Source organism: Crocodylus porosus, unplaced genomic scaffold (genome assembly GCF_001723895.1).
Source record: "Crocodylus porosus isolate Cpor-Errol unplaced genomic scaffold, CroPor_comp1, whole genome shotgun sequence".
In the NCBI taxonomy this organism is placed as follows: Eukaryota; Metazoa; Chordata; order Crocodylia; family Crocodylidae; genus Crocodylus; species Crocodylus porosus.
In genome coordinates this window covers 105,100-116,645 of record NW_017728901.1, presented here as the reverse complement: position 1 = coordinate 116,645, position 11,546 = coordinate 105,100, and the positions used below count along the sequence as shown (strand labels likewise).

Here is an 11,546-nt window from a genome sequence, read left to right as displayed (position 1 = left end):
CCTTCCCTCCCCCTCCCCTTCTACCACACTGGAGGCAGCTGTATCAGAAAAATCAGATCAGTATGGGCCGATATGTCTCCTTATATAATCGACTGTCCGTATCAGCCCCAAAGCTTACAGGGGATGCCCCAACAAGAGGTCTGGGCAGGAGGGTGCAAATGCTGTTCCATGTGGAGTAAGGCAAAGTGATCAGTATCTCTACTGGTGCACTCCTACTTCTGCGTCTACTTGCTTCTGAGGAAGCCAGAAGTCAAATAACCCTGGTGTAGTAGTTGTGCTTCCACTACCACTTCATTTTGTTCCCAGGATCAATTTGCTCAGCGCAAGCTGGCTCTGCCCCCAAGTGGCCTGGCACTGTAACAGCACCTGCTTTGGGCAGCCAGTTTGGGGGAACTAAAGGCAAGGTAGATTTGCATCCTAATGACTAACTTAGGTATCATATAGACATGTGGTTTCTCCTGGGAGAGTTGCTGCTCTCCCAGGAGAAACCATGAGTGTACAGATGTTCAGGCTTTTTCTCCCAAAGTAAAAATGGATATTCCAGGAGAAAAATAACCTGGGCAGCAACCAGGGTTAAACCACTCCTAGGAGAATGTCTCCTGAGCGCACAAATGTCTACACAGAGATCCACAAGTTTTCATAAGCTGGGGCGGATTTCATCAGATGCTGTGACGGGACCACAGGAAGCAGAACTTCTGAACAGAAAGCAGTGATCAGAATTCAAAGGGTTGGGAAGGAAAGGGGAAGGAGAAAGGAGGAAGAACTGACTGTAGAGTAAATATTGCAGGTCAAATCCATGATAAATTAATCCACAGTATGTGTGTCCACACCCGTGGAAGGAGCCCTCTGCCCTGGTCCCTATTCTCAGCACAGATGTATTGCCCAGCAGAACCCGGAAGTGTAGCACCAGAATTAGGTTTTGTCTCCTCCTATCTCTAATCCTAATCCCAGATGAGTCCTGCCCCTGTCAACAGCCCTTCTTCCTACCCCAATACCCACCTGGACATGGAGGCATTCATTGCCAGGGCAGGGTAGGGATGCCGGAACCCCCCAGCAGGGATGGAGTACACTGGCTGTCCTTGCCTACAAACAAAACACAAGGTCCCATGACATAGAGGACAGGCTCTCCTCTGCTTCCATCGCAAAGGTGTGTCTTTCACAGCATCTCAACTAAACCAGAGCTATGTGCCTATCATGCTTGGACTGTAAGCACTCCGGGGCAAAGGCTGCCTTTACATTGTGGGTTTATACAGTGCCTAGCATGACAACATCCTGGTCCAGGACTGAGGCTCCTGTGTGCTCAATCATACACAAATAAGCTACTATTATAATTAGCGGTGACAATTCAAACAGAAATTCAGACTCATCACTATGTCTGAGGAATACCAGTCTTCCATCTCATGAGTCACTCCCTGGGAAAGGCACAAATCTTTCTAGTAAATCCATTGAGTATTTGGAATGAAAACCAACTAAAGAAGTGGGCTTATCAAGAAACTTGGTCCTTTTTTGACTTCATGGTCTGAACCCAGGACACTTCCCAGATATCCTACAGAGCTAAGGCTCAGGGAACAAAATGTGGTAAGGCATGGCAATGCAGCCAGGTGCCTCACATGACCCTCTTCTGTCTGGCAGCCACACAATAAAGAGGAATATTACAAAATCCTAGGGTGCCTTTAAGTATCAGTGTATTAGGCCCAGAAACGGAAGTGCACAGAACGAGATGGCAAAATCTACCAAGGACGTGGTTCTTTTAGATGATGGATTCTGGAGAGGGCTGTGGGGAAGCTCACAGGGGATACCCCATCCGAGAGGTCTGGGCAGGAGGGTGCAAACACTGTTCCATGTGGAGTAAGGCAAAGTGATGTGCTTTACAAAGAAAATGGAATGCAAGTTCTGGGGGTTGGAACTGACTCGACTTGGGCCCTGGCTTCACTGTGAGCAACAACAAGGAGCTCTGCTCCTTGTGCAGTCATGGTCTGAAATGCCACTGGGCTCTGGATGGGTCTGCAACAGGATGAGCTATGCTAGCCTCAGAGAAACCAGTGGTGTGGCCTCCTCTGGGTACTTACTGTGGCACAAGCCAGCCCAGCGGGTGAGGGATCTGTCCCACGGCCCCTGGTGACAGCGGGTAGTAAGGAGACAGCTCTGAAGGGTGAGGTGGGCGTGGGATTCCTGTGCCAGAATGGGGGTGAAAAAAAGAAGCAGGCATTAATCACAGCCCCAGCAATCTTCAGTGCCCCTTTGAGAAGGCTCATAGCCTTCCCCGAGACATGGCCTCTGTATCTGTGCTTTATCAGGAGTATGTGAAGCCTTTGCAGAGGAGTTCAAGATTTCTTTTTGGTGCTCTGATGATTTCAACTTTGTAGAGACCCCCGGGGCAATGCTGAAGGCATTCCCACCCCAGGGACCACCCAAGCCCGAAACATGCCAGGAAGACAAGCAAGAGCCCCTGCACAACTGGGGATCCTACTGTCTTTGAGCCCAGCTCAGCTGACAAGGCTGCCTCCCTACTCGGCACCAAAAGACCTTCTCCCAAGGTCTGGGCTGGTATATCCAGCCCAATGCTCCCTTCCCCATCACCACAGGCAGAACTGTCCCTCCCAGTGCTGAGGTTCAGGGGACTGTGAGGAGGTCTGGATTCAAAAGCTGAGGCTGGAGCAGCACTAAAGTAATGAGCAACCATCCTTGAAGGGCTTTTCCTATCCCTGCTAGTGGCACCTTAGTTAGCTCCCCTTTCTCTCACACCCTGGGCCTGGGGTCTGGTCAGAGACTCTTCTCCCCCACCTGCCATATGCACAGGCTGGCAGCTGTGCCAACCTGGGCTCACCTGTCTTTGGATCGATCTCTGGCGAGAGGTGGGCAGGTGGAGAGCCTGGGGAGAAGCGGTCATTGCTGTAAGTGAGGAGCGGCGTCAGTGGGTGGACATGGTGTGGGTGCTGGACGACGGGCACCTTGTTCGACTGTGGGAGAGAGGAGGGGGAGTCATTTGGTGCTTGAAGGAACCAAAGCCCCCAGAGGAGGGACCTGCGGGCACCAGGGCCAGAAGAAACTCACAGGCACCTGAAGCATTAGAATGGAGGTATTCAAATGCACCCATGTCCCATGCTCAGAAGCCACTTTCTTGGCTTAGCATAGAGACCTGAGGGGTAAGTGACTGGTTGGACAGCCAGGGGTACCTGTAAGAGGTAGCCACATGCAAACAGTCCCCCACCCACGCTGAGCAGGACAGGCTGGAGCAGGACCAAGCATCCAAGTACTCACCAAGTGTGCGGGCGATGGTGACCGGCTATCCTTCAGCGTCGCGCCAGCTGGGACATCGAGCAGCGGCCACTTCATCTGCAGGTACTGCAAGAGACCCAGACACTAGCAGGGTGGCACCACCACTCGGGGAGGGGAAGGGGCACCCCTTGGCCCCACTGCTCTCCCCCAGAGCTTCTTAGCTCATTACCATGCTCATATAGAAAGGTGTGTGCCACCAGCTCAGGTCACTAGTGTCCAGAATACAAGCATCAGGAGTTGGCTAGGGACCCCCAGGCTGCTGGGGAAGTGTCACAGGGTCTCACACATAAGGAACAGGCACTGAGAGAAGTGGGAGGGAGAATACATGCATCTCCACCCAGGGGCTACCCTCCAAAAATGGGCAGTGGCCTCAGCAAAACCATCCCCTCGTGGGACATGTGAATTTGGACATGGGGGCTGCTCTTAGCTGCATGCCCCTCTTCCTTAACTGACCACCACCCACTCACCACCACCTTGTGCCTGCCATAAGCTGTTGTCCAGCACCCCCTGGCAGATCATGGCAGAGAGACAGCAGACCACAGCCATGCTGCTGCTGCTGTCCCAAGAGCCAGCCATTCCCACAGCTGGAAGTCAGCCTGCAAATTCACCCCCATCTTGTCACCAGCATGGCAGAACCTTTCCACGGCCACTGCACTGTACAGAGAGGGTCTGGCACAGACACCTGGTTTCTTCTGTTTTATTGCCTTTTACAGCCTGAGGTAACTTTGTGCAGCTTTGATCCTGACCAGCCCTCCCCTCCTCTGGCACAGGGCTCAATGCCCTGATCTGCTCCAAGGGAACCTTCTCTCAGCCTGAAGAGAACAGCACCATGGCCTCTGGCTCGCTCACCCACCTCCCAACCCTCCTCTCCATTTGCAGGGTCCCCAGAGGGTGATGGCAATGACACTCTGGTTCTGTGTGTCCTTCAAGGGACAATTTCTAGCTTTGCCAGCCCCAAACTCCCAGCTGCAATCTGCCCCCATCCCACCAGCATCATGAATTTGGCTTTAACACAGTGATGATCTTTTTAGATATGCTTCTGCAGCCTGGTCTCTGCTCCATGCATTCTAGGTTTAAGGCTGGAGTAAGGCCCTCTTTTTTTCCCAGGCAGAAGGGCTACAAACTTGTACAAAGAGCACTGGGGGGCGAGGGGGAAGGAAGGGTAAAAATCCTGATGCATTCATGTGATTCCAGCACCAGGGGTTTTAAAAGGAAGCAAATACCGAAAGACATTCACTAAAAGGAGGAGAGTGGCACTGAGTCCCTGAAGGCCCAGGGCTCATAGTGGGGTCCCAGAACTGTCCCTGCAGGGTGTTCCTCCTCCAGCTGCGAACAGTCACCCAGTTCCCTTGGCAAAAGCACAGCAATGAACCAAAGCCCTTTCCGGGATCCCTTCCAAGCCCCGGCACAGAGCACTGCCTGCTGAGCAGCTCCCAAGGGCTGGCAGCTGCTGACACTCCAGGGTGGCAGGTGTCCAGCTGTTCGGGGCCAGCCCTGCCAGGAGGCACCAACTGTCATGCAGCAAGCACTCGAAGGGCAAGGGGGCCGGGATGAGCCAGGATCCACGTACCTCTTGCAGCACACCTCAGTATGGCACTGGGGCATGGCCTTGCCCTTCTCTGCCAAAGATGCCACCTGTTCTCTGTACAGAGACCTCTCTTCCTCCCCCTCCCACTCTTTTCTTCTGGTGGCCTCCAACCTCACAGCAATACGTTTCCCTCTTCCTGCACGCTCACACCCTTAATTTCAGCCATGTGATGCCCAGAGAGACCTGGGCCCATTACCCCTGCCCCGGGTCTAGTCTGTCTGTGGCAGCCAGCACTGTGAGGGGGACAGTGTGGGTGCTGGGATGGAGCATGTGAATGGGCTGCAGGAGCTGGGAGCCCGTTGCGAATCAGTGGATAGCACAGACATGCGTGTAGACAGGGTTAGGCCAGCCAGACCCAAATGGGAGTGGAAGTCCACCCTCTCCACCATTTCCTGATGTCTGTCCAAGAAGCCCTACTACCCTCCCAGTTTGCCCCCATAGCATGGCCAACCCCCTCTATCCACCCAGCTGGACAGCACTCATCAGTGTCTTGCAGTGTCAAAGCTGGTGGCAGTGCTGTGTGTGGGGACATGGTGAGACCAGGGCTAACCTGCCAGAGCCATATGGTGAGCATTGCTCTAGGGTCACTGTGAAACAAAGCGAGGGGACATGGGGGGCTTGTCTCACCTATCTGAGCTGTAACATGGAAGAAGTGGGGCTCTGGGGTGGGAGGACAACACAACAGAGGAGCTGAATGCTGGTGCCTAGCAGCAGTTGTGCTCATGCTCCACCCCAGCCAGAAGAGCACTCCTCCTCTCAGGCTGGACCTGACAAACCTCAGCTTTTCCTATCCTTCAGTCACTTCTTCCACCCTTCCAGCTGCGAACATCATTCAGCTGAAAGAAGAAAACACGAGCCATAATAGAGAATGGTTTGAGAACATTTCCTTAGATGCCCCGAAAGCCACACACAGGTCAGAGGGACCTGAAATAGACTGCATTATACCAAGAAGGAAATGGATAGCAAAGGTATAAATCACTAGCTAAGTATCATAGAAAATTAGCCAATGAAATTCAACAGACAGAGAGAAGCAGGCTAGGAACAGGAGTGTATCAGGACAAAGGGAACTCAAATAACGTTTTGCTAGCTGGAATGGGAGAACCGTCTACAAGGCAGAGAAGACAGAAGCATCCACTCAATATTTCTGTCCATGCTCAGGAGAAAGTCAGAGAGCAGGTCCCCGTCACACATCAATGGTGAAATCAACCATGCTACTAAGGGGCAAGGGAGCAGGGAACACCAAACGGCTACAGAAGTTAGATATTTATAAATCAGACCCAAGTGCTTTCCATCAGGGAAGCGTTCTCCAGGCCACGAATGCTGATGCTCAGCAAGTCTTAGAAGACTGGAGAAGCTCCAGAGGAGTAGAAGAAAGCTTGCGTTGTACCCCAGGTCCATGGGAGGGTCTGGGTAATTGTGGGTCTCTGTCGGGCTGTCCTAGATCTTGGGTAGAATCATAGCACAGATGACAGAGAACTTGATGTGCCCAGGGACAATGTCTACATGGGGTCTGAAGGTATGACCACCCATGCAGAGGGACTGCCTTGCTTTTGAAGATGCTGTTGTATAACGGAAGTGAAGAACAGGACAAATTTCAGACCTGATCTGACATGCACTGTGCACCTACCCCTGGCACTGCCCAGCCCCACAAAGCTTGGGCACTACTGCTTTACATGTCTTCTGCACTATGTGCGCGCCTCACTGCCCTGTGTATTGGGATACAGGCTAACAAAATAAAGGCTCTTTGCACTTCCCACTGTGTAGGGATGAACCAGCGTCAATGCCAGACCATGGGGAGGGAACGTGGCGCATGAAATGCCAGGGCTCGGGAATGCGGAGTGGATGAGCTGCAGCTGTGCACTGGAATTTCCCTAATGCACAACTCCCTCTGATGCAAAACAGCTGGGAGGAAATCCCAGCATGCCTTGTGCAGAGGCGGGGCAACCAAGGAGCAAAAAAGCGGATTAACCATTCAATTCCTGCACAGGAAACCATTTCTGCGTGTGTAAACATGCACGTGTGCTCTGTACCTTTTTTCCCCAGGGTAAGAATTGCTGCTAGCGTGGAAGACAGCACCAGCAGATTCCACCTCAGGACAGCGAAGACCATCTCAGGCTACCCATCACATGAGGAAGAACAGCAGCTTTGCCCATTAATCCAACTGTATCGCCTTAAAGAGTCCCATCTCACCTAGAAGGGGCATAAAGCTCTGCCCGTGATCCTGTCCACACCCTTGGATGGGCAGCATCAGGCCTGGGCACTGGATTCTCAGACATGAATGCTGCTCCTAACCTTGTCCAAGATACCACATCTTGAGACGTATGGGCTCTTTTTAGCTCCTCAAGGCTCTGCCTTTGGTCTCATGTAGCATCCAAGAAGCAAATTTGGCCAGCTGGCTGCTGTGGAGACCGTTAAGAGTCCAAAGGCATCTTGCATTCTCCATCACCCTGAGGATGGGGTGGACAAGAGAAGGCCTTAGCTGGAAATTTTCCCTTGAAACTTTGTTTTGACCAAAACACAATGCTGGTTTTCAAAGAAATAAAATTTCTAGGAGCAGAAAGATTGACTGGAATGATAATTTGCCATAAAAAAACCCCCTTCAAAAAACACTCCAGAAATTTCAGGGCTGTGAAATTCCATTTTCAACTTGGTTTTATCCTTCCTTTCCTCATTATATTTACCTAAACTTGCCACAGGTTGGCAGTGGGACCTAATACGCACTTTGCCCATGGACCCACACACTGTGAAGTGAATACTTGGGTACTAGGACTCCCGTTCCAGGTACAGGACTGAGATGCAGAAGGCAGAACTCCCACCAGGGTCCAAATTACTCGCATCTACATTGCATTCCCACCTGCGCTTAAGTAGGAGAAGGGGAAGAGTCCTGATCAGGGCTTGTCGAGGAGAGGAAGCAACCGTTCCTATCCTTTCAACTTTAAAAGAGGAACCACATTATATTGGAGGGAAGAGAAACCCAATTAATAACTAAAAATAACTGTGGCCCTAGGAGGAAGCAAGGGGAGGGTGCTGAGTGGGCTTGAGTTTCCTATTGTGCGACAACCTCCTATTCCAGGGGCCGTGTACACATTGAGTCCAGACAAAGGGAAGCTTTGCAAAAGAGCTCACAGCATCCCCCCCCAGCAGTGCTGTGCACCCCTGGAAGGAGCTGTTGGCTCTCCCCCGTGTGAGGCCGCGTTTCCATTTCTGCCCCGGAGCTGAAAGCCAAACATTTCCAAGCCTGCAGAGAGCTCCCTGCCAAGAGGAAAGCTTTGGAATCTGGGCGGTTCAGGCTTTTTTCTCTCAGGGAGAAGGAGGAGGAGGAGGAGGAGGAGGAGTTGGACGGGGTCCCATGCATTCAGCAGTGGCGGGGAAAGGAAACGGGGCCTGTGTATGTTTGCGAAGGAACAGGAAGAGCGCTTATCTCGTTCCCGGGACGCACAAACAGGCTGAAGGAACTGCTTGGCCTGCAGCAAGTGCCGCATGCGCCAGCTTCCAGCCTTCCCAGCTCCAAGGGGAGCCAAACAGTGCAAGAACTTAGCTGCAGGTAGCGGCCATCTGAGCCAAGAGCAGACAGGCGTCTGGAGAAGCCAGTGCAGTGTGCCATGCACTTAGGAAGGGAAAGGACCACAGACTCCATGCAGCAGAATGACAACAAAAGCAAAGCCCCAGGCAATCTTAGTTAGGTGTGGATGTACCAGGAGGCCCAGGGTCCTGCTAGCAAAATGTTTCAGGGTAGAGCAGACCTTAGCTTCCGGCCACTTACCCAGGGATAAGACAGACATGCAGAAGTTACCCCGGAGTAGCTGACAAATAGCAATTGCTCCCCAACCCCTTAACTCACTAGTACCTGGCTGTCTGTGCATACTTGGATGTAGGTCTTGCACAGGTAGAGACGGCAGGTACAGGAGAAATGGAGCTATTGATGGGGAGTTGTGAAAGGACCCCAAATCTTGCAACCAGCTTCAGTCTGAAACAGCCTGAACCTGTTGACACTGTACTTGGGGACAAGTGGGTTACAAAGCCTAGCATGCTGTGGGGGATGGTGAGAGGCTGTGATTTCTCTGTGGGCTGTGGTCTGTGGATGCTGTTTAAGGGATGGGTCTGCCCCATTATCAGCTAATAACTAGTAAAAGCTGGCTGAAAGTCGGCCCCTGCAAGGTACCTGGTCCCTGCCACAGTGTGAGACGCCCCCGATGTCTTTGAAAGCCAAACACAACCAGCTCCCTCCACCTCTCTCTTTCCCCTGTTACAACTGACTGGCATCGCCCAGGGACGGAGCAGGGGGCTGGGCCTGGCGTGGCCGCAGCAAAGGCTCGTTGACATGCTGCAAGGAGGGGCACTTTGTGCATACCCTAGACACAGCAGGGTATGCACAACCTACAGTCTGACCCTACCTCACCTCTCACAGGCTCCACCTTTGCACCCAGGATCTCTGGCATTGATTTACAAGGTTGTTTTGCTCCCAATGGGAGGGAGCAGATGCCTGTAGACCCAAGAGGCCTTGCCCCCCTGCTCCAGATTTTGTGGGGAAAGAAAGACAGGACTTTGGGGAGCAAAGGCTGAGCCCCGTGGGCTGACTCGGGGCTAGGAATTTGAAACCAGAGCCCATCTTGCAAAAGGCCTAAAAAAGGCCAATTGTGAAGGAGGCAGGGAGCCAGGGTCGTCATCTGTACCAGGAGTATGCGTGGTATGCGGTCGGCCCCGTGACCCCGTGCGAGCTCCAGTGGCGACCTACAGTACACTCCGCGCTCTCAGTACAGTAGAAAGCCGCTTCCTAAAGTGCCGCTTTGATGTGCTCTCCAAACCCCAAGATCAAAGCGGCCAGGCTGGCGTGGGGAAGTCCCCGCGTCTGGCGGCTGTACAGCTCCAATCTGTTTCAAAACACTGGAGCTCTCCCGGACTGCCAAGTCATTTCTCAGAGGCAAGTGCACGGCGCCCAGCTCACTGGGGCACGGGACCGCGTGCCCCGATGGCCATCCAGTGTCCTGCCACAGAGTCCTTCAGCTCAAAAAAGGCATGTGGGACACTTCCCTAGGCAACACGCCCGACCTGGGCATTTTCCAGCTGGTTTATTTATTACTACACACACACACGCGCGCGCGTGCGCGCGCGCCCGGGGGCGCCCTCCCCTTCCCCCAGCCCCCTCCGATCAACAAAGGGGGCTTTCTCATCAGTAAGTGGAGACACGGCTGGGGGAAAAGGGGGCGGGGGAAGACATGGCGCTTCCAAGAGAGATGGCTAAAAGCCGATTCTCATGTGAAACCGTTTCGGGTGGGGGGCGGAGGAGGAAACCCTCTCTAAATATACAAAAAGGGGGTGAGAGCTAATGGTTCGGCGGTAAAGTGGAAAAACCAACCCTGCGTCCCTCACACAAATGCTCACTGTACAGAGCCCCGTGCAGAAAAACAAGGTAATGGCATATTGAAGCCATAAAAGTTTCAAACTGGTTACATTCCAGAGAGATTAGAACAGGCCCTGGTCGCTTGTTACCACCCCTCGCACTCCCCTCCCCAAAAAAGGGAGGGAGGGAAGAGGGGGAATGAATAGGACTTTAACCATTTCCCTGCTGCTGGCTGCTGAAACCGCACACACAGTACAATGCACCCTGCTGTCTGTCCATTAACCTCCCATTCGCCAGACAGCTCCCCCTCCGCTGGGGATTAACACCCACCCATTCAGCCCAGCAACCCCAAGCGGGAACAATGGGATGCAGAGAGCCACGGACACTGGAGAGCCAGAGGCTGCCAGGAGGGTGCTGTTCTCCCCTCTGCGCCGGGGGAGGAGGAGAGAACGCCACTGCATTTGCTAATGCCCAAGTAGGGATTTTAATGACCGGATTTCCTGCATCTTCCACATGCAGCAACAGAGAGGACCTTATCCCCACACAACACACTGGACATGCTTGTACTGTGCTGCCAGCTACAGTGAGCTACAGCAATGCCAAGAGCCTCACTTCTGTCCCCCAAGGGCCTTGGGGATGACTGCAGCCATCTTCCTTCGGGACCAAGTACGGTCGCCCCAACTCCAGCAGAGCGTTCTGCAGCAGTGCCCATTCTGCCTGAGCAGGGCTGGCTCTCCTCGGTCCCTCCAACAATCACTTCAACTCATGGTCAACTCCATTACACACCCAACTTTTGTTCCAAGGCAGCCTCCATTAGGGGCCAACTGCCTCAGATTGAGGTTTCTGATTCTCCAGTGCATTAACAATGGCAGGAATACTCACTGCTTTCACTGCCAAGTTACAACAAGGTGCATTTCTTCCCCAGGCACTGATAAGTTGGGAAGAACCATCCTGGCCTGAATATGTGCGTCCCCTATGGGGCTGACTTCTTATCCTCTCTTTCTATCATCATACTTGTTTCCCTAGCTGTTGGGGTAGGTTCCTGTTAGAGTTTTGTCTCTGATAAAAGCAAGCTTCAGACTTCACTTCTGAATGCAAGAGTGGTTTGAATTACACTATCTAACCTTTGGAATATTTGTGGGAGAAATGTCTTTTTGGAAATGTGGGCTTCATGGCACAGAAGTGTATCTAAGACCTTCTCTTATAATGGCTAGTCTCAAGGTCCAAGATGAATCTAAGGCCCAGTCAGCTGTAAGATCATAGTACATACAGACATTTAAGAGTCCTGAGAACACCACTCAGTCATTCCTGTTTGTAATCTAAAACCAAGTAGGTGTG

At 52.6% G+C, this 11,546-nt stretch overlaps 1 protein-coding gene across 1 annotated transcript in view; it reads right to left on the bottom strand.

The window, feature by feature from the left end:
• Positions 1 to 11,546, bottom strand: part of TCF7L1 (transcription factor 7 like 1) — a gene marked incomplete at its 5' end in the record, with an annotated part of 56,886 nt that overhangs the window by 7,410 nt on the left and 37,930 nt on the right. Inside the window, 4 exons of the mRNA XM_019556662.1 lie at positions 1,000 to 1,083; positions 2,070 to 2,172; positions 2,828 to 2,960; positions 3,262 to 3,345. Of these exons, the coding sequence (XP_019412207.1) occupies positions 1,000 to 1,083; positions 2,070 to 2,172; positions 2,828 to 2,960; positions 3,262 to 3,345 (404 nt within the window). The remainder of the gene's footprint in view (positions 1 to 999; positions 1,084 to 2,069; positions 2,173 to 2,827; positions 2,961 to 3,261; positions 3,346 to 11,546) is intronic.